Raw genomic sequence first — 25204 nt, 5'->3', positions numbered from 1 at the left:
AACGTCAGGAAGTAGAAAGCAAAGGGAACTTTGCCCTGTATTAAGCCCATTCAATAAACACCCATGTACAAAGAGCCCAGCCTGGGGATATGTGTGCCCAGATATCCGTCTGCTGATGTCTTTATGGGCAACACGCATGCTGTGCTTGCACACGGATGTGTCGGTGCACAAGTGGGCATCTCCACTGCTGCCCAGAACTGTTGGAAACCAGGAAACACCAAGCTTGTGGGGCAGGACCACGTCGTGGCAGTAATGACAGTAGAAATGGGATCACGCTGCCTGCATTGCTCGCACAAGTTGGATGGTGGCTATTTTAACTGTGGGAAGGTCAGTCCTGGGCACCTGCAAACAGCTCGAAAGCATCTCTGCTTCAATACGAAGCTCAGTCCAGCAGGGCAGTCTGGGGCACCTCAGTGAGCCTTGGGGCATCTCATGGGGCAGAAAAGCCCTTCTACTCGACACACCCAGCGTGGTGTCTCCAGCAAAGCCAGACCAGATGCTTCTGGGAGAGATCAAAAGACAAAAGACAAAGGGAAGACACCACTGTAAACAGTCACAGGGTGGCCTCAATTCAGGGGAAGTTTCCTCACAGAGCCCTGTTGCTGGCATATGCTCTCTTCTGTTGGCAGAAGGCATTTAGCAATGTTTTACAGGATTAAGCCCTAAAATTCCACTCTCCTGTATCAGTGGGGCTGGAAACTGTTTTATTTATCTATTTATTTATTTTTAATTCAGAAGTGCAGCTTTTTGCCTTTCCTTATTACCTGCTTGTGCGTGTTTTCATAACATCTTTGCTAATTTCAGTGCTGGAAACGAAGGGGTTTTTGGATTGAGACCCGATGCTTACCACACCTCTGCCCAACACCCATCTATGTGAGATCCCAAAGCACCACCAGCCCTGCCAGCATTTCCCAGTGCGTGAGCAAAGGGAGGCTGGAGCCCTGTGCACGGGGGGGGCAGCCCCCAGCCTCCTCGGGAGCGCGGCAGCAAACATGCCTCTTTTCATTTTCTGCTCACAATTGGCAGCTTCCTCCACCCACCCAAACAGACCCCGCAATGTTTTTAAAATGCAGTCAGCAGCTGGAAACTAAGGCAACTTCTGTCTCCTATTGAAAGTCTCACAGCCTTCCCCGGACCACCCTGGGTCATGTAAATTCAGCAGATTATCCATCCCTAACTCTCCTCATCTATCACCCGCCTCTGCTATCGATCTGCTCCTCCGAGCCAGCGGGGCTGGGGCTGCCTGGTGCTGAGCCCCGCAGACCAATGCATATGCAAGGTTCAGCAGTGCTGTGCCCCTATCCTGCTCATCTACGCTCTCACCAAGGGCAGGGTTTGGCACCACAAGACTTGGCCATCGTGTCCCAGTCAGAACCCAACCACAGGGCTCCAAAGCAATTTGGCCAGGCAGAGCTAAAAGCTGCTTGCAGCGTGCATCACAGCACACGGAGTGCCCTCTACCAGAGCACTGGTAGGACCCTGGTCTGTCTCTCCATTTGCAGATGAAGGCCAAGAGTGTCCCATTGCATAGAACCGTAGAATCACTTGAATTGGAAGGGACCCCTAAGGGTCATCTGATCCAACTCCCCCTCAATGAACAGAAACACCTACAGCTCCAGAGCCCCATCCAGCCTGACCTTGAATGTCTCCAGGAACGGGGCAACCACCACCGCTCCGGGCAACCTGTTCCATTGTCTCACCACTTTATTGTGAAAAACTTCTTTATACCAATTGTAAATCTCTTCTAATTTGAAATCATTTCCCCTTGTCCTGTCACAGACCCCGCTAAAGAGTCTGACCACTTCTTTCTTTCAGCCCCCACTTTAGATACTGAAAGGATTTCGCCATACCCTACTTGAGCTCATTGCCAATATCTCACAGAGCCTCACTTGGGGCCGGAACGTTCCCCCATTTCTGAATTCCCCTCTTGGTTTCAACCACGCAGCCGCAAAACTCAGCAGAACACAGCCCTCCATCTCAGGTCAAAGCCCACAACACCATGCCTTCTGCACCGTGGCTCTTTGTCTGCACTAAGTTTGTGCTGGTCTTAGCTTATAAATAAAACTGAAAGATGAACCAGGAGTTCTTGCGGTGCATTCCTCCTGCAACGCCGCAAACACCGGCACGGAGAGCTCTGCCGCAGCCCCATTCCCCAGCGGGGTGCTAACTGTGAGGGCTGGAGATAACCATCGGAATGGGAATACTGGAAACGATTTCGCTGCTGATCTTTTGGCAAATGCATATACCTGTGATGCTTAGTCATAATCTCAAACTGCTCGCCGCACGTCCCAAAGAGGTGACAAAAAGCTTGCACGTCAGCCCAGCTGCCAAAACCTCCCACTTCCCCCCACTTCCACAATACAGCTGAGTATTGTTAATATGAAAATCTTTTCCCTATTGATCACTCAAAATATGAGGGCGACAAAAATGCATTGAATTTAACATAAAAATAAACAACTCATGGCTGCCGTATTGACTGTATTATTCATATTATGTTTAATTCATTCCCCTTCCGTGCAGCAGCTGCAGATTCTCACCGGCTGTGTCAGCCCAAACCCAGGCTGTTGAAGGGGTCCCACACAAACCCTGAACAATGTCATTGTGCTGATGGAGATGCATGGTCCTGGAACCCAAAGCAACTTGTGGTGATGTTTCCTTTTGGACACAACTGTTGTTAGGGGACAGAGCTTGGTGTCATGTTTTGAAAGAATGAAGCCAATCCAGCTTTGTGGCGTAGTGGGTTGAGGTGAGTGGATGATCTCAGTGGTCTCTTCCAACCTTAACGATTCCATGATTCTATGATTCCATTCTATGATACCACGAGGACACAGCACACACACCGAGATGTCTTCCTCCCTACCAGCCAAAAAAGCTGAAAGAACCTCACCACACAGAGCTGAGGTCCATTCAACCCCAATGGGATACTACAAGCATCATGATATGATGGGTTCTGTTAACTCCTGAAGGATCCCTGACCTCACCTGTCACTGGGAGGACACAAAAGCTCCTCAGCATCTCCAGTCCATCCCCAGACACTGAAGCACCAGAGCCCCAGAGAAGAAAGGACAGGTTTTAAATGGCAGCGTAGGGTTGGGACCCCACCTCAGGTTGCACAAAGCACCGCTAAAACCAAACCAAGCCAGGCAGCCCCATACATTGTAAGAACTAAAGGCATGATTCCCCCTTTCTAACGATGCTTTTACAGAAACCGTTCCACTGTAAAACTTTATGATTTGAATCTTTATAGCCGCCAGCAGAGCACATGTTCACTGCCTTAAATTATAACGTAATCTCAGCAGAATTTGTGCTTTCCAGTGCTCTGCTGACGGGGCGAGAGGTGAGAGGCAGAGCCTGTGCCGTGAGCTCTGGAGTCAGCAGGTGTCTCAGCCAGCTCTATCTGCAGTGCTGGTCTCTACACAGCAACTGGCAGCGGAGGGAGGAAGCCCTGTTTGCGTGCTCACACGTGGCAAAAGAGCAGACAAGGAGAAAGTCTGTGGAGTTCTCATGTTTGGTGAGTGAACTGGGAGCATTTTTCTCAATTCCTTCTCATCTCCAGCGACACGACAGAAGAGACCAGTCAATCAATACAACAGTAAAATTCCTAACCCGGGTAACCTTTAAACACTAAACAATGTCAGACTAAAATAAAACAAACTACACAAAATCCCTGTTAGGCACCAAAACAGCCCCAGGTCAACTGGACTGCAAAGCCAGAGTTGAGAGCTCCAGCACCATGCTGTGCCAAGCCCCGGTGTCCTCCTGCTGCCATCTGGGTCCCCATGCACACTTGGTTTTGTGTGGCCTGGGCAGGTGACCCCGTGCTCCTACAGCCCCCATGGCACTTCTTTCTCTTTCTTCTGGGTGGGGAGCTGCTTTCTTCTTCCAGTTGACCATTCAAGGTCAGGCTGGATGAAGTACCTGATGGAGCTGTAGGTGTCCCTGTATATTGCAGAGGAGTTGGACTAGATGACCTCTAAGGGTCCCTTCCAACTCAAACGATTCTATGATGATTCTTAATTTTTTTCTAGGGGATGAGGACACAGGGCTCCTGTGGGTAGGGTAAGAGATGGCTCTCTGGGAGCTGTGCTCTGAGCTCCAGACTCCCACATGGCACTGCCAACACTTTGCACCTCACCTTTGGCAGAGCCCTGTCCGACTGAGCGCTTCCTTTTAATGCTTGCTGCTCTGGGTCTTTCAGGCTACAGTCCAGTAACTTTCCTCCTTTAAAGGAAGGTGAAGGTGATTTTGTTTCCTGACTTTTGAAGAGCTTTTCCTCTTCTTTCTTTGATCTGTGCAGTGAATTTGATCTCCCAGAAGTGCAGGATGAGTGTGTCTCCTTACGACCTGGATCCGGACCATCAGGGTTTGATTCATTGATTCATTTATTTTGATTTGGCTCTCCTGTTGGGCAAGCTGAATATGGCGCTGCATACAGGATATTAGGTCTGAATGTCCACGAGCTCTTGAGCAATCCCCACTCTTGGGTCACTGCTGAGGCAGTGGATTAGGAATGGTGCTTGCAGCCCTGCCCATGGTTGGAAGGAATCACTGCGAGCCAACTCATGGCTGCGCCAAACTTCAGAGCAAAACAAGTGTAGTGAAGCACTGACACAGGGTGCCCAGAGAGATGCTGGTTGCCCCATGCCCAGAAACATCCCAGACCAAGCTGGACCAGGCTCTGAGCACCCAACCGAGCTGTGGATGTCCCTGTTCATTGCAGGGCAGCTGGACCAGCTGGCCTTTAAGGGTCACTTCCAACTCAAATGGTTCTGTTTTTATGGGTGTCACTGAAGTTTTCATGCATGCTGAGTTATCATCCAGCAATCCCATAGCAGAATCCTGTTCTAGCTCCACACATACAAGTTAGGCAACAGGCTCCAAGCTGCCTGCTGACCAGCATCAGGGCTGGGATGGGAAGAGAAGCCCTCACTCCCAGCCCCGGCGCAGACAGCAATTCTGTATATTCAATAAATAACCGGGGTATTTACTCAAATGAATGACTCTGAGCCCGCTCCAAGGAGTTAATTTAGTGCTAACTGACTGGATGGAAATGAAAAGGTCTCATCTTACATTAAGAATGATCACCTGACAGTTTTACTGAATGTATTATGACAGGATTTATATGGCTATATAATTTTAGGGTATATTTGGAAGATTATTATCTTGATTTAAATAAACACCGTCTCAAGAAAATCAACACCGAGTCAGGAACTTTTAGCAGAAGAATGAATGGAAGAAGTGTGCCTAAGCTGTTGTGCCTTGTGCCACGGTAGCATCAGCACATAGGACCCAGCCTTCCTCAGCTTCCCGAGGTCCTGAATCCCCTTCCATCTAATTCTGTGTCTCTAAGTGTAATTGTATACAAGAAAACCACTCTCCAGTCTTGTTCAGTTTTACAGACTGCCTGATGGGATTATCTCTCCAGTCATTTTGAAGCTTGTAGAAGCGTGCGACTTACACCACTCAAGCTAAATCACACTCAAGGCACTTTGTCTGTCTAAATTGTTTGGAGGACCAAGCCATTTATTGGCGGACCGCGTTATTTATTCCGTAAAAATAAATAAATAAATAAGAATTATGAATTAAACCTAAGTAGTCGTAATGAGGACATCGCAGTCAAGTAGCAATATCCTGCGGAGCAGATAAGCGTCAAGTAGAAATGATCTTAAACGCGCTGAAAATGGTACTGCCTGGCCCCAGACCACACAAAGAAAAGGCAACTTGTCTGGTCAGGCACGATGCTCCCAGGATGTAACGTGCAACTGGTTATTGCAGCGATGACAGGCAGCCTGGATGTGGCTGAGACAGGTAGATCGATTATTCCTGTAGCAGTAACCTTGGGGCAATATTTGTCTGTCATAACCCCAAAGCAGATCAACTAACATTTAGGGACTAATCGGATACCCAGCCCAAGTAGCACACGTTCTTCCATTTATTTACTTCCACGGCCGCTGGATCAGATCTTTTGGGACTGCAAAATATCAGATGAGCTCCTGTAGCCACTGGAAGAGCTATTGGCGTGCGAGGAGCACGACTGGGCACACTGAGCTGCAGGAACACGGTAAGGAGCAGCTCAGGGGCAGGGAACCCTCATGTCTCCGTGGCACAAGTGTCCCCTGGGGTGTCCCAGCCCCATGGCACGAGAACAGTTGGATGAGGCCAATGTCTACTGGGACTCCTCCATTGCGCACCCAACGCCAGAGTTGGCCTTTTGGCATTTATTCTGCATGGAAGTAAGTGTTGAATGAAAAAGACTCATCACAGAAGGAATGGAGCACTTTAAAGCACTGAGCGTCCACTTATTCCTGAGCGAAGATGGATACCTCGAGAGGTTCTCCTCCCCAGTAAATAATTCATAAAAAACAAACAAGCCCGGGTCTGTTTGAATTAGAACAAAATATTTCTTTACAAAAGTGAAGTGATGAAGCGCAGGAGGAGCTGGAGATGACAGCTGGTGTCTGCAGCTCCCGATGAGTCACCTTCACTCCTCACGGCCCCTTTTTTTTAACCCTTCGAGATTCCTGGGAATGATTTGTCACCGGGTTATTAGCATTTCTCCCTCGCTATCGACAGCTTGTCTTTCCTCCTTCTCACCGGTGAGTGATTTCCTCACACGCTCGCCAAATATAGCCAAATCACCATGGTAAACGTATCGACAGAATCATATTAACAGCTGCTGAGCATTTACAGGGCCGTAAGTTATACAAAAAAAGAAAGAAGGAAAACACACATGGAAATAAACCAACTCTGATCAGCGGTGACAAGCATTTATTTAGGGCTCACTCGATGGAAATATTTTTTATGCCTTAATTGCCAGTTATGGGCTCCTCCAGAGGTCTGCCGTTGGACAAATTCCTTTAACACAGATCAGCCTTTCTGGTACACCCACAGCACTAACACTGAGGGGATGGGAGTGAGGAAGAGAATGCTTGCACAAGGTGCACCCCATCTCAGAAAAGCTGGACATGGATACAACAGTGGAAGGAGCAGCACCCTGAGCTGCAGCATACCTGGGCAGCAGGACTGTCCTCACACCCATGCCCTCATGCCATGCATTGTCACTTCCAGTCAATGGCTGTGACCATCCGTGGTCACAGGACACACATCACACCAGCACTGGCATCATTTCTAAATACATGATTTGGGCATCTAGCAGGCTGCAGGATTTGCAGAGTCTTCTGTGCCACTCTACTGTTGAGAAGCAACACTGGAGGACAGCACATGGAGGGACAGGGAGCTCAGGTGTGATGTCTCAAGCAGCACAGTGTAGTGGAAATGCTAAGTCATGGCCTGAAATGGTGATTGAGCACCTGGTGGAAAAGCAGGGCCAACCCAGTGGAGCCCAGGTGCATACAATGCACCTGAGTGACTGGAAGGATTAGAGCCGGGGTCCACCCCTTCCCAGACCTCATTAAAGCATTGGCAGTGGAGGCAGTGGTATCTTACTGAAGTTCTCTGATTACCTGAGGCCTTACAAAGGTAAGCTGCTATTTTTCCTTTGTTTCTGCATCTGTGGCTGCTGCATTTGAGCTCATCCTCATTTGCTGCAGCCAAAGACTTTGCCACCCTGCTGTTATTGCTGTATTTTCCATCACATTATAGTGTTATGCACAGCAAAGGCAGCAAGAGGGAGAGGTGGGAATGGGTATCATCCAAGACATGGAGAGAAGCACAAGTGCCTAGGGAAAGTGCTTATTCCAATCCCAGTTCCTTTCCTCTGTTGTTGTGGTTTTGTTTTGTTGTTTTCTTTTCCCCCAAGTCAAATAAGGGATTTGAGTCTAAGTCACTTCCCCTGCCTCTGCTGTTCCCATTATGAGTCACAGAAGCAATGAGGTTGGAAAAGACCACTAAGATCATTGAGTCCAACCATCGATCCATCATCACTGTGCCCCCTAAACCCATGTCACTTCTGGCTTTCTATGGAAAAATGAAGAACATCCTACAGGCTGAAGCCATGCACAAAGTTAGTGCAAAGCCTTTCTTTAAAAGTCAGATGAAAAATGTGCTTTAGTTCTTTCCAGTGATCTCTTTTGTTCAGCTCACACATGTCCTTACCTTCCCCAAATTCATCAGAAAACAACGCAAAGAAAAGCACCCATCCTTGACAGAGGACAAGGGGAAATGGTTTCAAACTAAAAGAGGAGAGATTTAGATTGGATATAAGGAAGTTGGTTTTTTTTACAATAAATGGTGAGGTGCTGGAACAGGTTGCCCAGAGAGGTGGTGGATACCCCATCTCTGTAGGCATTCAAGGTCAGACTGGATGGGGCTTTGAGCACCTGATGGAGCTTTAGGTGTCCCTGTTCATTGGAGTTGGACCAGACAGCCTTTAACGGTCCCTTTCTACTCAATTATGATTCTGTGATTCTATGGTCCCTCCCAGCTCTGCCTCTCTCAAGCCCTCATTTCCAGCACCTTGAACACTGCCAACCTTTGCTCTGCACTGCTGTGTCTTCTGGGAACAGGACCCACAAGGGCTGAAGATCATGTATGGCCACATCATCCACCCTGGTCACCTTGAGCGTCACCCAGCTTCCAGGAAAGGAAACACCAGCTCACCTAACCCTCAAAACATCTCAGCCCTGCCTCATCTGTGTCACAAGGAGCAGGAAAAAGAGGCGAAATGTTACCACCAGGAGAAATCTCCATCAGTTTCTACCAGTAGGGCAGCAGTGGCCCATGGGTCCCTCCACGTCGGCATGGTACCCAGGTGTGCTCAGAACGGCTCGCTAAGGGTGCACACGGTGAAAACTGCTCGGGCACAGCTGCATTCTTCATGTAGGAGAGCTCCCTCTAGGTTAAACACGACGGTATTTCAGAAGGCATCGCTCATTTTGGAGCTCTCGCTCTGCCCCAGTGCCTGCAGCTCCAGATGTGCCAACGCAGGGATTGCACTCAGGTCCCCAAACGTTACCCCAAAGCTGCACCAAGGCTGGAGTCTGTGTACCCTTCCCCCAACCAAAGCTCAGCTCCCACCCTGCCTGCGAACACATCTGAATTGCCCTCCACTCCAATGAGCGGCGGAGTTAAGCAGAGGCTTTTAAACTCTCAGAATGAGAAAAATCAGATGGAAAAGACTTAATGCCAAACAATGCAGGGCTGTTCCCTGCAGTGCTGTCCCGGGAGCTTTGAGCAAACTGGTTCTAAACATTGAAGTCTTTAATGCAACTTCCTGTTTTGTTGTTATTTTACCTAGGCTGGTATTTACTCATAAATATGCAGCTTGCTGTATGCAGAACAGCGGGTAGCTCCATTTACAGCTGTATATAACCGGCTGCGGTATTCAATGCCCGCGCTCTGCTATGCAGTATAATGCTCACAATAAAACACATACCGTATTTGCAACTGTGTCCACGCTGCTATTCTGCTACGTGATGCACATTAAGAAACAAACCTGGAACTCAGAGAAGAATTTACCATTTACACGCACAAAAAAAAAAGAAGATGCATTGGGAATTTCGGTACAATCTAGCATAACGCAGTATCACTTTTATATCTCGCCTGCTCCCTTGGTCTTGCTGATTTAATGTGTTTTTTCTCTCTGTAGCCATAAACCTATAAGTTGTATATAGATTTTTTTTTTTAAGCATAACACACTCTCCAAGTGTGTATTTATAAAAGTTTACTATATATGAGAACTGTTGGGATGACTCAGCCCAAGGTCACAGAATTGCTGAATGGGTTGGGTTGGAAGGGACCTTAACGCCCATCCATTCCAACCCCTGCCCCCCACCAGATCAGACTGCCCAGGGCCCCATCTGGCCTGGCCTTGGGCACCTCCTGCAGCCCCTCCAGGCACCCAAGCGGGCACAGCGAGGCAGCTGGCTGCAACCCAGTGAGGGAACGGGGACCCTGGGCTGCGTCTTTCACATCTGGTTAAGTGCTGCCGATGCCTCCGACGAGCTGCCTAATGATTACAACACTTCTGTTGAGAAATTAACATGCTTGGCCGGCTGCGCTGGGGCAGAAAGGGTCGGAAAGCAGCTGTTGGGATGCAGGCAGCAATGGGAATGCCGGCCAACAGCACTGAGATGCTCTGCTCACCTCTCCTTTCTCAGCCCTCATTTCGGTGGTTTGACAAAATCTCATTGCATCGCTTTATTTCTGAAGATCCCTGTAGGTCCTGTAGGCACAGAGCATCATTCACACATGCTTCTCCCCCACATCCTGCTCTGGAAGGGCCTCAGAAGAGAAACGACTTTGGTTTGGGGTAAGTCAGGTTCTCCTGCGTCTGCACTGGCTTTAATCTCCCCCTGCACAAAAAGCCGGGCTTATTTCCCGAGAGGCGTCCAAGCACACCCAAAGAACTCGGCACAAGCAGCAGCCCGCTGGGTGCCTTTTACCCTCGAGCGTTTGATGAAATTAATGACACAAAAGTAAGTATAAAGGCTAAGACAAATAGAACTGGCAGCAACTTGAACCTTTGGCCTGCCCTTTGAAAGGCTCTGGCAAGTCTCAAATCTTCTTGATCTGCTCGCTAAAGGGATGACTGTCCCACAATTATTTTCCAAGCATTTGTTGGCAAGTCGTAGGAGGAAAAAGTCATTTCGCTGGGGCTGTTAGTACAAAAGCTCAGCTCCAGCCAGGGCCCTGGACTCCACTTCAAATTATAATATTTTAAGTACCTGAAAATAAATATTTTGTCAGCTGCTGGGAATTAAGAAGTAGCTTCGACCTTTCAGAGAGGGGAACCCTGCGGAGAGCGGCGAGCCTCAGAGAGCTCACAGCAAAACACGAGTTGCCCAAAGCACCCGACCTGCCCCTCACACGTCCCCACTGGGCCCATGAGTCAGCCAATACCAGCTGCCCAATGGCGGTAGCGTTGCTCATCCTCCAGTACCCACACGCAGCAGAGCTCAAAGAGTTAAACCCTTCTCCCTTCCCCCCCCCCCCCCCCCCCCAATCTCTCTGCCTTTGGCCTTTAGATCAGCCCTGGTTGCCAATGAGGACTCATCGAAACACCACGAGGCTGGGCCCTTCAGGAAGGAAACCAGCGCGTCCAGAGTTTTGTTGTTCTGAAGACTTCTTTTTTTTTTTTTTTTTTTAATTTTATTTTACTGCTCAGGAAGGAAGCCAGAGCCTGTGCTTCGACTCCAAGAATGTCGATTACTCATCCTTCCCTGCATTATTTCTTTTATCTCTCACTTTTATCTACCTTACTCCAAATTTCCCCCTCCCCCCCCCCCCCCCCTTTCTTTCTCTGCTGCTCCTAGCCACTGTTTTCAGCCGTTCATCCAAATTTCATGAAAAAGACATCTCTATGTCTGGCAACAGTTTCTTCAGAAGGAACGCCAGGGATGTGTTTATTGAACAAGGCTCCATCCCTCCAGGGCTGGTGCAGCAACGCAGGCAGTTCTGAGCACCTCTGAGATGGGAATGCCACCACCCTCGGTGTACGGGAACGTGGCAACCCCTGCTTTCAAGATGTGCCATGAGGAATGGCTCTGTTGTCCAAGGTCAATAGAGCCCAAGCTGGAGCGCCCAGACGGCCCTTCCCTCTTCCTCCTCCGTGGGGCTGGGAGGAGGAGGAGGAGGCACGGCTGTGCCCTTTGCATTCCACATCCCAACCTCTATCAAGCAACAGAAGTAAAGCAATCTGCATACGAACAGCTCGCAGCGCATTTCCTCAGCTGCAAACAGTGTGGCTCTGGGACCACCCGAACATCACTGAGCCACCTGAGTACACAGCGACCGCCTGCAAGCGCCGTCTAACCGCCCCCTCCTGCCCTCCCCGCCTGCAGAGCCCATCACACCACACTGAGACTTCCCTCGCCTCTTTGCCCAGGTGCAGCTCCAACCGGACGCAACGGCCCCAAATGGTGTTCACTGACACCGTGCCTTCCCCAGCCCCATCAGGGCATCCGCGCTCCTGGGGACATGGGGAAGGGAGATGGTGTGTCCCTGTGATGCTCCTGAAGAGAGGACCCAAGCATTTCCCCAGCTTAAGGCCCCTTCTTCCTTGAAATACACCATAAACTGAGGCTTGATCCAGGCTGCGCCCCAGCAGCAGCTCACCCCAACAGCAGCTCCCCCAGCAGCATCTCAGCCACATCCAAGTGAGACCAACTCACAGCCCTTCTCCCCACCCTGCCTTGCTCTGACACCATCTCCCTCTTTCCACAGTCAAGGCGTTTCCATTTTTAAGAGGGAACATAATGAGACACTGCTTCTGGCTGATGGAGACAGAGGTCTGCACACTCTCACTGCTCCATTTTTCCAGTATATCCCAGTCCTGATCCAACTGCCATCACACTTATTTCAGTACTGGGCCAAATGAGGACAGAAATAACTCGTAGCCCCTTTATACTTCACACGCCCTCTGCAGAGCTTGATGATGTTTAACTCCTGGTGTGCGGACTGCCTGCCTCCAGCTGTGCCTCACCGCGGGCTCCCAGCACCGCTCCCCACTTCATGCTGGTCCCAGTGCTCAGCCCCTTACAGACCCAACTTCTCCTTCATCCCCCAGCCAAACAAACAAACAAACAAACAAACAAAAAGAGCAGTGCTCAAACTGCCTCCTTAAGAGAAGTGCTCAGGGGGAAAGCTGCCATCGTGGCTGAGGGCTGTGCTGGAAGCTCACCTCCAACCGATGGTCATGGTCGGTAGTGGGAAGTGAAACTGGTTTGCAAGAACCCAATGAGGAAGCGGGTTCTATGCAGGGCAATGGGGCCCCTTGGCAGCAATGCTGCCTCCCACCTGCATCCTGCTCACCTGCTGGCCACCTGGTCCCAAGCCATCCGCATTGCCAACAGTGACACTGGGAAGAGATGCCCTCCAGCCCACGAGAGACTTCCAGACACCAGGATGGCGTTCAGCCCAGTGAGCCCACCCCACAGAGCAGGGTCCAGGACCCCTAAAGCACTCTGCAGAGCCTCCCCTAAAGCACCGGGGGGAAGCTCCCCATAACATTTCTCAGACTGGAAGCGAGGCCAGAGGAGAAGGCAGAGCTGTGTTTTGGTGCAGAGCCTTCTGCACGCCTGCCCAGTGTCAGCGCAGGCTCCCTGGGATGAGGGATTGCTATCCTATGTTCCCATATAGTGAGGGATGCTACAGGACAGACAGTCGCACATACTAAATGGCTTTGCAAGTTGGTTCCTGTAGGGAAACAACACCAAAATCAGATGAAAAGGTTGAGACTTCTAAAATTTAAACTACCTTAATTAGGAACAAAGTGATTTTTCCTGAAAATCCCAATAGAGCGACGTGGGCTCACTGTGGCAGACCGGAGAAGAACTTTCGGCCCTGCAAAAGGGCTCAGGGCACAGGCAGGTGTGCAGGACTGCACCAGCAAAATGCATCAGAGCTCTTGTGTTTTCTGAATTAAAAGCTGGGCTGTGTCACTCCGCCTGGAGCCAGTTACCCAGAATCCATGCTGCTGCGGGAAACAAGGACACGGATTCCAGCTCTTCCTCTTACGGGGATGCAGAGGCACGCAGCTCCTTCCTTTTCCCGCTGCAAACAGCTGTGCACCACGAGCCCAGCACTGACGAGAATAAGGACAAAACACATTCTTCCCTAAAATAGTAGAGAAAGTAGACCACGGCTCCAAGTTACTGGCTTTGCTTTCTCCTCTCTTCTGCTGCAGCTCAAGGCACCAGCGAGGGGCCGAAGGAGAAAGCAATGCTGGTGGCCAAAGGACACGCGGCTTATCACTGCCACCATCTATGTTTTCTAAAGGAAAGACAAACAACAGGATCACAGCCACAGACTGCACCAAACCTCACCATCAGTGTTCAATCAGAGCACTCTGACTCCAGGCTGGCTCCCAGGGAAGCTTCACGTGTGTAACCCAGTGCCACACCAGTCCCACCAACTGTTGGTCCCAGTTGCTTTGCATAGCCAAAAAATGTCCTTGAAAGTCCTCAGTTATGCCTTTTCCTCCTGAAGAGCAAGGATGAAAAATGCCCCCCAGGTATACTGACGTGATTGAGGACCACAAGCCTTTGGATAGAGATTGTCACCATTCACTCGTAGCAGCCGTTTTCCTTGGAGCACAGCATTAGCAGAAAACAACTTTGCCCCCGCTATGAATTTGCATTAGAAATCCATAATAAAAATAAAGCCTAATATTATACAAATGGGTACGGTGCTCTACAGTGCTCCCGATACAGATTAAGGTTAGACAGATATCAGATGACAGTTATTTACCTCTGTCTAACACCATGTACGCACAAATGGAATTTATTTTATAGCTGCAGATATTAAGCAGAGGAGGAGATGAGAGGAAATCTTAGAGTCTCACGTAAAATATAATTATGTCTGTTTTCTGCTTCTTGGAAGGCAAACAAAGAGGAGAGAATGGATCTGCTGCTAGCATTTAATGGGACTTGTCTAAATGATATCACACAGATAGCAACTGCCGACAATTCCAAAGCACCTTCACGCTTGAGTTTCCTATGGGAACTCCAGAGAGACCTCAGTGGCCTTGGTGGGCCCAAGGCACCTGCACGGGGGGAATGGTTCCTTCCTTTGAGTCCTACAGGCTATCGAAGAAAGAGAAAAGCAATGACTAAAACCCGTGCTTGCTTCCTGCCATGCATGCCCACTCCTCCAGCGTCTCCCAGTCCCTCATGCAACCATTGCAGCCCAACCAGGAAGCTGTCGCTGACTCCTGAATTTTGCAAGTTAGCAAGAGAAATAATAAAACAACGCTTTAACTGTCGGAGATCCTGGCTCAGAAAGTGCACTTTGGTCATTTCCTTTAATAACTGTAGTTTAGCGGTGATGATTTATAACAGTTCATAATATTCTACTAACTGTACTATATTAATAATGCTCATACTTTGCCCTTGCACAGCGCCTTCTGTCAAAACCTATGGAGCAGCTGATGCCATCCCCGTGCTGCAGCGGATCAGGATTTGGGGTTGGGATTTGGGGTTCCAGAAAGGCATGCCACCACAGAGCTCCCCTCCTGGAGCTGCGTGAGAGCCACCGGCACCAGCAGGGAAACAGAGACTGGAGGAGCAGGTTCTGAGCAGGTTCTCAGCTTTGGCTGAGAAGCTGCAAGTCTCTGACACACCAGTAGGTCATGGCCAATGCAAGATGAAGAGCAAGTGGGAGAAAGCAACGGGAAGGCTATGGACTTCTGCCCACCACCTCATGGGAAGGTGACGTGGTGGTGGCTGCGTGCAGAAGGCCATTGGGACAGGCCTTATTAGGAGCAAAGAGTAAAACCAAGGGTCTTTACATGGTGTGGCTTTTTTTTCTTCTGATTTTAAAATGGGGCTATAGATCTCTTTTGCAGGAACACACTGTTAATTTCCACTCCTTCTAGGAACCTCTGCTGTTGTGGGTTTATTAAAGGAAACCCGTAAAATACGTCGCCCGGTGTCTTTAACACGTGCTTTACAAGAAGCCCCCAAACTCCAACAAACGGCATCGCATTTCTCAGCAGCACCCAGCAGAAGAGTCCCATCCAGCACACGGCACGGCCGTGGCTCCCTGGGAAGACTCTGCTTTTGTGCATCGCTTGGGTGTCCTCAATGCCTGCATTTCACAGCACTGTGTCTGAGCAGAGCGATCTCAGCCTGGTGTGCTGAATGATGAGGAGCATCACCTCACCTCGATGCACTCAGAGCATCCCATGGACCCTAGCGCTGGTCCAGTGCTTCTGCATGAGTGCTCACTCCAATACAAGTATATCACACAGGGCCAGGTGGGAGTGGTGGTGACAAATCCCAAATCATTTCATAGAATTCAGCATATGGGTGAAAAACAGGATGAGGCTCTGCTCCCTCAATGCAAAACACTAAAGAGAGCCACTTCATCATTCCAAGATGGAAATGCCTGGCTTTGGATTCTCGTTGCGTTTCAAAGTATCTCAAGCATGAAGTTATTTTTCAGGAATATTAAAACAGTGCAATAAATTCCTTTTTAAGAAAATCACCCTTTAGGCTATGAAGTAAAATAAACATTTTAATGAGCTATCCAAAAAGGTTCCTATGCAGTGCTACAGAAGACTTCGCAGCGCAACTATAGTAACTCACCACCCACGTAACACAAATACTTTCAGGAATCTGAAAAATACAGCTGAAAAGTTGAGCCTGCAAACCTGAACAGCACCACTGGACATGGGAAGGTCATGCTGGTTGAAGACAATGTTCAGCGGTTGCAGTCTCTGATAGGAGCCCTATTGCATCTTGCCCAGTAGCTATGGTCACCTACCTGCTCTGACACACAGCTGCATCAAACCGGCACACCCAGATCCTCAGGGCCCAACAGGCGGACCCTACAGCCCCCAGGTATGCACTTAGAGAGCAAGGCCAACCATATGCATCTGTAAATGGCACTACAGCAAACACTCCCATCCCCGCGTGTTGGGCGCCAGATAAACCCGCGGTGCTAATGGAGCTGAGTTTCCATGGTGTAGCATCTATATATGATGGAAATACGATACAGAGCCAACAGACGTGCTTAGTGTAAACTGTCCCAGTAGTTACGCAAGAATTTTAATGTCGGTGGAACATCGGGGATGTCGCCTTTGCTCTGCTCTGCCATGCAGCAGGCATAAAACGTCCCCGTTGAGATCCCACCTGCCTTTCCTCATGCAGAATAATGCACGGAACACAGAGCTTCTGCCTTCAGCAGGAATCACCCTGCGAACGCGGACATAAAAGACACACTGGCGGCATATTTCAAAAGCAAAGAGCGATGGATTTACAAGGCAGGTTGATTTTATGATGACTTTTATTGAAAAGGTACGCGGGGTTTAGGCAGATGCCTTTTAGCGGCGGTAAGTTAGCGCGGTGCCTAATGCAAGGAGACAGGCTGGGGAAGCAGCGCCGACAGGGGAGGCAGAGCCGCAACGTCTCTATTACCTCCTCGGCATCATAAAGGGGAGAGGAAAAATCGTGCCTGAAAGGGAGAGGGGGAAGCAGGGCAGCAGAGTCTCATCACAAAAAATACAGTAATCATAACAACAACAACAGAAATAGAATTGTTTTCTAGGAAGAAAATTCAGCAGAACAAAGGAGCCTACGTGTAGCAGCAAACTCACTGCTTCTTAGAGGCAAACTGACCATAACTCAGTGCTTCTTTTGGGGCACCAGCCCTGCACAAAGCCCTGGAGCCCATCCCTGGAACACTGTCCCTGTGCTAGCAGGGAATGATGAGGGATGAGTGGGGAGTTACGGCCACGGTGCATCACCTTCCAAGTCACCAATGAGCCACCAAGCCACACACACAACCTATTTGGAATGCAGTTTTTTGACCTGAAAGAACAGATTTGGGTTTATGCTTTGAAGAGGGAGCTCGGTGAGCAGGAATACACTCAGCGTTCCCACCTGAGGCACAAACCCTGGGGATGATGCATTTGCTACAAGAACAGTGTGCATGAAGAAAAGATCAGAATAAAAGACCCAAAGCTCAAGGTGGATATCCTACAAGCTCTGAGGAAGTCTCCAGCTGAAGCCTTGCTCATGCACACGGATGTATAGCACCCATATCCCTGCTCCAGGGCTCAGACACATTTTTGCACATAACATCAGGTCAGCATTGCCTGGAAGACAGGTTTCCTTCCAGAGCACCTCCCCTTGCAACCTGTCACTGTCCACTTATAAGAAATGTGGCAATGCTGTGGGGCGGCAGGGAGCAAAGGCTGCTCATCCCCTCCTTCAGCACAAGGACAGCCACCTGCTGGGTATCTCAACCGCGCACAACGAGAGGAACGCCAACAAGCCAACGGAGGTACTTACATCTGTCACTTCGGTCTTCAGGACTGGACGAGGTCTCCCGGTCCGAAATGAGGCCCGACACCGCAAAGATCTTCTTCCCCGTCTCGTCAACCTTGAGCGAGCCAGGGGAGCTGGAGGGGAGCTGGGTGCCAAACTCGTACTCCTTCCCATCGGCGTCCGAGAAGCGCAGGTGGGGCGAGTCGGTGTCATGGCAGTTCTTCAGGCGCTTGGCCGGCGTGAAGGCCGACTGGTAGCTCTCCCGGTCCTCGCTGGAGGCAAAGGGGCGGAAAGCCCCGACCCCGCTGTGGTTCAGCATGCTGATCGGGGTGCAGTCCAGGTTGGGGGGTGCAAACTGGGGGTGGAGGTGAAGCAAAGAGGGGGGAAAGTCACGGTTGGCGAAGGCGCCCGGCACACCGCCTTGTCGGTGGTACATGGAAGCGAAGGTGTAGGAGCCGTTGGTGAAGGGAATGTGCACGTCCTTGTCTGCTGAGACCGGGACCCCAAAAGGCCTCGGCTGTTGGCACGGGATGGAGGCGTCGCGGCTGGCTTCGGCGGTGGAGGCAAGGACCATCAATGCCGGGGAGGCCAGCGGGTTGGGGAGGTAGGGCGAGTTCTCCATCTTGAAGGCGGCCCGGTGTAAGTCCATCGGAGTGTCTTTCCTCAGCAGGATCGTGTGCGGAACGACCTTCCCTGGAGGGAAAGCAAAGCGAGGGCTGGGAAACCTACTGGAGCGTCATCACCCTCCAGACGCTGCAAGGAAACAGAAGAGAGAAGACGATGGGTTAGGTGTGGGTCCCACCGCACCGCTCGCTCAAGGAAATCAATAGAGAACTTCACACGCTGCCGGGAGCGGCCCTGGCCCTCCAGGTCAAGGGTGCCATCCAGCGCGGGCGAATGAAAGGCAAAGCAGAGAGAGCAGCACGCAGATTTAATCACCCACTAATAAACAAGCTTCGGTCAGAAATTAGGATGGTAACTCCAAATGATAATTGGAATTTGATATGGCAAAAGTGGCATGTGCATCTAATTGCAATCCACTCAAGAATGCCCACACATACGCACAGCCCTCCTTTGCTTGTGTGTGTGTGTGTGTAACTATATGGAAGTACCTATCGTGCACCGTTACCCGCATCACCACGGGCCGTGTTTATGCCATACCCACTGCCATTGCCAGCAGCCGTGTGTTTTCCCCCACTCTCACAGCATACACTGCAGGTAACACTCGCACCCATAGGACACCATGCGATCCTACATGCCGTGGGGTGTACGAATGAGACTGTATGGGTGCATGCGTGTGATCCATCACCACAAACACATGCAGGCATTCTCCCTGTTAGCAAAAGAAGAGACTTCGCCAATAAAACGCCTGGCGTCTCTGACAACATTTAAAATCATAATGGGTGCTTCTGCCATCTGATCTCCGCAAACGTCTGCCTTTCGGGTCAGGGACGAGAGAGAATGGATCAGTAATTTTAGTTCCTAATGCACTCACTCTTAAGTAGATTTGTAAACTGCCCTGGATGTGCCATTAACATTTAGAGGAAAATGTTAACCAAATTTCTGACTTGCATCTCGTCGAGCCTCCCAGGAAGAGCCGCTCCTCTCCGCGTCCCCTCGAGTTCACTCGGGCTTTTTGCTTTGTTATTTTCTCCCCCAATCAATCTAGTGTCTTTCTTTCAAGTTTCCGCTGCCTGCCATTCAGGCCCCACAGCCCAGCTCAGAACACAAGGACCATAACTCCGAAACAATATCCCGGCCGCCGGAGCTCAAAGGGCCAGAAAAATCATATAATAATAAAAAGCTGTTACAAATTGTGCCTCTTAAATCCAGCGGGTCAAACATCTCAAATAAAACTTACTGAAAGAGTGTCTCCCTAATGGAGTGCCTTTTGTGCTGTGTGAATGAGGGAGCCTGGGTTAACGCAGCGCATGGAGCCCAGCCGTGCCTTCAGCGCAGCACGGCGGTGCTGCTCCTTCTCCCCCATCCTGCACCCAGCGAAGATGAGTGGGCATCATCTCTCCTTGGCACTCCTTCATCGGGGACATCAGTGCTGAATGACCGGATTACGGATCTCGCATGAGCAAAACTGCTCTCTTCCAGATCTTAAATAAGTTTCCCATCCAGGCATCGCCACTGAGAGCACGGGGAGAGCGGTGCCAGGGCACCCGGCTCAGCACTGAGCCCTCCGCTCTGCTGCTTCATGCAGCGCTCCTGGAAGCTGGTGGCCAGGAAACCACCTCCGCTGGCAAATTTGGCATCGCCGAAGGCTCACACGGCCCTGTAGGTACGCACGTGTATGCACAGAGCTGTATCTAAAGGGACGCTTGCAAAGGAACCACCACCCTCAGAAATAAACAGTGGAAGTGAAACCGAGCGATCACGGAAAATATGGATTTCCAGAAAAGAAAAGAAAAAAAAAAAGAAAGAAAGAAAGTCAGAAAGAGAGAAACAACAACAAAGCAGAGCAGCCGCCTCTGCCTCCCCTTCTATTTTTACGTGTGCCACCACCCCGCTACGTTAAACGTATTTCATAAATTAGTAATCTGGCCGCAACACTTGACACTCCTGTAGGATACAGTGAATCACCGCGGCCGCTTATTCGTTTGCAAACTTCATTACGCCGGGAATAAATCAACGCGTTACCATATCTCACCCGGCCAAATTTCTTTCTTCTTTTTTTCCAGCCCCCACTTCCTTTTTCGTTCTCTCTTCCCAGTGCCTCTCCCCAACCTCCCCCCCCCCCCCCCCACCTCACAGCCCCCCCTCCTCCCAGCGACGTGCGCAGCTCAGACCGCGGCGGAGCGGTCATTATGAAAATCTCTCGTTAATACACTCCCGATGTCAAAATGTCATCGGTTTAAATACAGAACCCAAAAGAAGAAAACGAAGCGAGCTCCTTAATTAAGAAAGTCTGGATGGCGGGATGATGGGCCGGCTGCAGCGCGGGGTGCCGGGCGGGCAGCGGGCACAGGGAGGGTGTGCTGCTTTTCTGCCTCTATGCTGATTCTTTTTAATTTAGCACCTCGCGCAAATCCAGATTAAAATAACTCCGGCTATTGATCCGAGCAGTGGAATTGACATTAATTTTAGTTCACTTCTCACTTTGCAAAGGGATCAATAGGAAGTAATAACAGCTGACATCCCCGCTGAAAGGAGGAGAAAAGACGGGCTGCAGACAGAAATCGAAAAGCAACCAAATAAATCAGCAGCTACTTTTCCACGGCATCAGACAAACTCCAAACAGATTGCGAAAAGTCTTTGTTGAATTAACTAAACAAGGAGCGGAGGGAGGGGGGTGGAGATCAATCTATGGAGCTGCATGAACTGCCCACCAAGTATCAAGGTTATGAAAACACACACGTATATATAAATATATAAAATTTTAATGGTTACCTATCTGCATAGTTATTGGTTTTTAAAGCCGCCCTGGTTAAGGTGTACACAAATTACCTGTGTAATTGTGTGTGTTGCTAATAACACTCCACCACCAAGACAAATTGAATGGCTCTGAACCATAAAAATAAAATCTCCCAGCAAGGAACGAGTTGTAATCAGTTCTCCCCGCCTCGGTTTTGGTTCCTCTGTGCGTGGAGATTGTAACACCGCTCGGAATTAGTTAAGTCTGATAAAAGTAGGAGAAGGCACAGAGCCGGAATTCGCAGGCATCACCCCAGCGAGTGAGGAAATGAGGAGGGAGCGCTGCTTGCAAGCATGACCCCCTCGGTGAGCACAAATGCAGGCACATGCACGCCGCATACGCAGGCAGCACCTCTGCAGAGCTTACTCTGAAATGCGACTCGGAGTTCCTCTTCCTAAATCACTGCTCTGCTATCGATTAAAATACACACAACGCACCGCCCTGGGTTCCTACAACAGGTTGCATTTTTGTGGTCTCTCAACCATTTCCAAATGTCAGAGATTCAAATAATGGGGCGAATTAACATTTTTCTACCTCCAGAAATGAAGTTTTCATAGGGGGGAAAAAATTAATTAACAAGTTATGGGGGGGGGGGGGGGGGGGGGGGGGAAGGGAGGGGGTGGAGGAAGGTAAAAACAAAAGGAAACACGGGAAAATTGATGATGCATTTAAACGAGGAGAGACACCGAAAAAAAATCACAATATCCATTTCCATTAAAAAGTTTTTTTTTCCCCATAAATGTCAAGTAGGAATTTAGAAATATGCTCTGCGCAGAAAAGCCAAAGATTATAAAACAAAATAATGCCAGCTGTTTGGGGATTTAAGTGCTCAAATGGATTATATATTTGAACCGAACTGGATTTCCTTATAATAAATAAAACAAATGCAAGCTCGAAAGGCAACAAAGGAGAGCTCTCATCACTGGATTAAGATACAAAAGAAACACAGTTAATTTTTTCCAACGCGTGAGATATGGCAACTGCTGTGAATATCGGTTTGGGGGGAGGGGGGGGGGAGGAGGGGAAGAAAAATAAAATAAAATAAAATACAATTAAATTAAATTAAATTAAATAAATAGAAAGAGCGGAGCGTAGGGGCCGGGCGGAGCGGAGCGGGCAGTTTTGGTCCCGGCCCCGGGCGGCCCCGGCGGGGAGGGCAGCGCGGCCTCTGCCCCTCCGTGGGGTTTGTTTGGCTGCAAAGTTCTTCGAGGAAAAAAAAAAAACAGAAAGGAAAAAGGAAAAAAAAAAAGAAAAAGAAAAGAGGAAAGAAAAGAAAGGAGAAAGAAAGAAAGGAAAAGAAAACCAAAAAGAAAGAAAAAGAAAAAAAAAAGCCCCCGGGCGGAGAGGGGATACCCTGCGGCGGGCTGCGGGGAGGAAGCGCCTGGGGTTTTGTAAAAGAATAAAAGGAGGGAGAAGGGGGGAAAAAAAGCAACCAACCACCTACCTACGACTGTGCGCGGCGCGGCCCCCCCGTCCCGCAGCCGGAACGGCACCGGCGCCCGCGGGGGGAGCGCGTAGCGAGCGGCCCGGAGCGGCCCCACTCCGCCGCCGGCCCCACTCCTCCCGCTTCAGTGTTCGCTGCCCCTCGGAGAGGTTTTCAATAGAAGGAAATAAAATCAAACCGAGCGGGGCGATGCCCACGTTGCAGCCTAGAGATTGCCCCGCGGCTCCGATGTCGGCGGCGGTAAATTAAACAGGTGTTTGGTGGCACGGCACGGTCCGACCCGGCGCGGCGCGGTTCGGCACGGCCCGGTACGGCACTCACCCCTACAGACGGCGCTGCCCGACCCGACCCGGCACGGCACGGCTCAGCTCGGCACGGCCCGACCCGGCACGGCTCAGCTCGGCGCAGCCCCGCACGGACGGCACGGCCCGACCCGACCCGGCACGGCACGGCCCGACCCGGCACGGCTCTGTCGGGCTGCCCTCGCACCCCCCCCCCCTCCGTCGCCCCCCCCCCCCGTCGCCCCCCCGCCCTGCCCTACCCGTTCCGTGCTCCTTTTTCTACCACTTTTTCCCCTCCTCAAAGCCCCGGGTCACACAGATCATCAAACGCGGGGATGACCGCGGAGTTGTTTGAATTTATTGCAACAATCACTTACCATCCACGTTTCCTGTGTGGAAGGATAAGCATTCAACACAACTCTTTAAGTAGACAGTTCCTAATGATTTCATTGTGGTCAGACAGATGGTTTTTATGTATTTAGATCTGAAGGTGAGGAATTATTTTCCGTGCTTCCACCCCTATTTACAGCTTCCCTGCTCTAGAGCCGGCGAAAAGAAAGAAAACCCTGCGAGCTCTCGACGATCCGGAAAGTTTTCTAAGCGAAAACACGCACACATCCCTTCACCTTTGCGGCTCTCCACGCTCCGCAATTGACACGTGGAGTAATTTTAGCGCATTCGTTGGAGAACGGCGACAATTTAAAGCGACTCTACCTTTGTTCGAGCGGAGCGGAGCGGGGCGGGAGGGCTCCTACCTGGAGGCGGTCGGGGAAGGGGAGGAAAAACGCCGGGGATGATGGAGCCGAGCTGGGGGCGAAACTTCAGCCCCGGCCGAATTTAAGCTGAGCGGCACCGGCGGACAAATCGCTCTTCCGATCGGGGATGGCGCATTTTGGGGACGGCTTAAAAACTGGCAAAGTTCGCCCGGTGACAAAAAAATAATAAAAAAATAAAAAAATTAAAATGAAAAAATTAAAATGAAAAAGGAAAGCTTCGGAGGGAATGGGGTCCTCCGGCTGCTCGGCGTGCAGAGAGCCCGGCGGTGCTGCGGGCGCTTGTATTGCAAAAGAAAAACGCTCGCGTGTTTTAAACAGAAAAAGGGAGGGGGGGTGGGGGGGGGGAGAGGAAAAAAAGGGAAAAAAATCAGAAAAAGAAAAGCGGAGGGTCTGCGCGTGGCACGGGCAGCAGATCTGCTTATTTCCTTTGAAAAAGTTTTTGTTTTGCAGCCGCTGGGAAATGAAATCGTTGCTGCCCGGAGCAACGGCGGACAGAGAGAGATCGCAGCGGAGGGAAGCGAGGAAACAACTCCCCGCGCTGCCCCTCCAAACGCAAAATAATAATAATAATAGAAGAGTTAAAAAGGGAAAGGTTTCGGAGCGAGGGCTCCGCGCTCCGGGTCGGGTCGGGTCCCCCCGCCCAGCGCCGTCCCCGGGCCCCCGGCACCTGATCCCCCTGCTGGCTGCCGGTCCCCCCCGAAAGGCACCGGGGGGAGAGGGGGTGGATCCGGGCGGCCGGGGGCTCTCCGAGGCGGTGGGGGGGGGCCTTTTATCCGCCTTTCCCCTCGGCGTTACCATGCCGCTCCCCACCCGCCCACCCGGCCCTCCGAGCAGCCCTGCTCGCCGGGGCTGGGGAAGGAGAAAGGGGAAAGGGAGAAGGAGAGGGGAGTCGGGGAGGGAGGGGGGAAAGTTGCCCTGCGAAGTTTGCCCGGTGCCGGTACTCACGGTGCGGGGAGCGGGGCAGTCCCGGGCGTGCTGGCCCCGCTGCTGCATGGAGCGGAGCGGGAGGCGCCGGGGGTGCGAGGGAAGGAGCAGTGCTGCCTCTCAGTGCCGGCTCTCATCAGTGAATGAGCCTCCACTCTCCGAGGGACTCCCGGCTGCACACACACACACACACACACACGCGCGCACACGCGCGCACACACGCACACACACACTCGCACACCGAGCCGGGCTCAGAACTGCATACATTAGGGCGCTCGGGCACTATGGGAAATGCAGTCCAGCGTCGGGAGCCCACCCGCCCGCCGCATGCAGCCCCCGAAGTTGCTCAAATATAGGGCAGGGGGGCTGCTGCCCTCCCGGCTTGCCGTGCCCCCCCCGGCCCCTCCGCGCTGCCCTACCCAGCTGCCGGCACCCGCTGTGTTTTCCATCCCAAATCTCAGCATCCCTCACAGCGGGCAGCCCGGACCCCCCCCAGCCTCGAGCGGGAGGCACGGGAGCCCCCCCGGCTTCAGGCACAGAGCTCCGAGCCTCTTCCCTCCCCGTCTCCCCGCCCCCCCCCCCCCCCCCCCCCCCCCCCCCGCTGTTCATCCCGACACCCGGGGGAGCAGCACCTCCAAATGCACCTCGAGCATCCCCGAGATCGGGGACTCGTCAGCATTGCCCCCATG

At 51.1% G+C, this 25204-nt stretch overlaps 1 protein-coding gene across 12 annotated transcripts in view; it reads right to left on the bottom strand.

Moving 5' to 3' along the window:
* Nucleotides 1-24749, bottom strand: part of RNF220 (ring finger protein 220) — a 165621-nt gene extending 140872 nt beyond the window's left edge. For 3 of the 12 annotated variants that reach the window (XM_015290998.4, XM_015291000.4, XM_015291001.4), the window contains exons 1-2: nucleotides 24537-24656; nucleotides 17694-18422 (exon numbers count right to left, since the gene is read on the bottom strand). In XM_015290998.4, coding sequence (XP_015146484.1) covers nucleotides 17694-18318 — 625 coding nt within the window. In that variant the 5' untranslated portion in view covers nucleotides 18319-18422; nucleotides 24537-24656. Of the gene's footprint in view, nucleotides 1-17693; nucleotides 18423-22534; nucleotides 22985-23075 lie in introns of those variants that run through there. The other 9 variants (XM_040704658.2, XM_040704661.2, XM_046944489.1 and 6 more) reach the window with 7 other exon arrangements.
* Between the last annotated feature and the right edge of the window lie 455 nt (nucleotides 24750-25204).

The sequence above is a fragment of the Gallus gallus genome, chromosome 8 (genome assembly GCF_016699485.2).
Source record: "Gallus gallus isolate bGalGal1 chromosome 8, bGalGal1.mat.broiler.GRCg7b, whole genome shotgun sequence".
NCBI classification, from domain to species: domain Eukaryota; kingdom Metazoa; phylum Chordata; class Aves; order Galliformes; family Phasianidae; genus Gallus; species Gallus gallus.
This window is presented reverse-complemented; position numbering and strand designations above follow the sequence as displayed.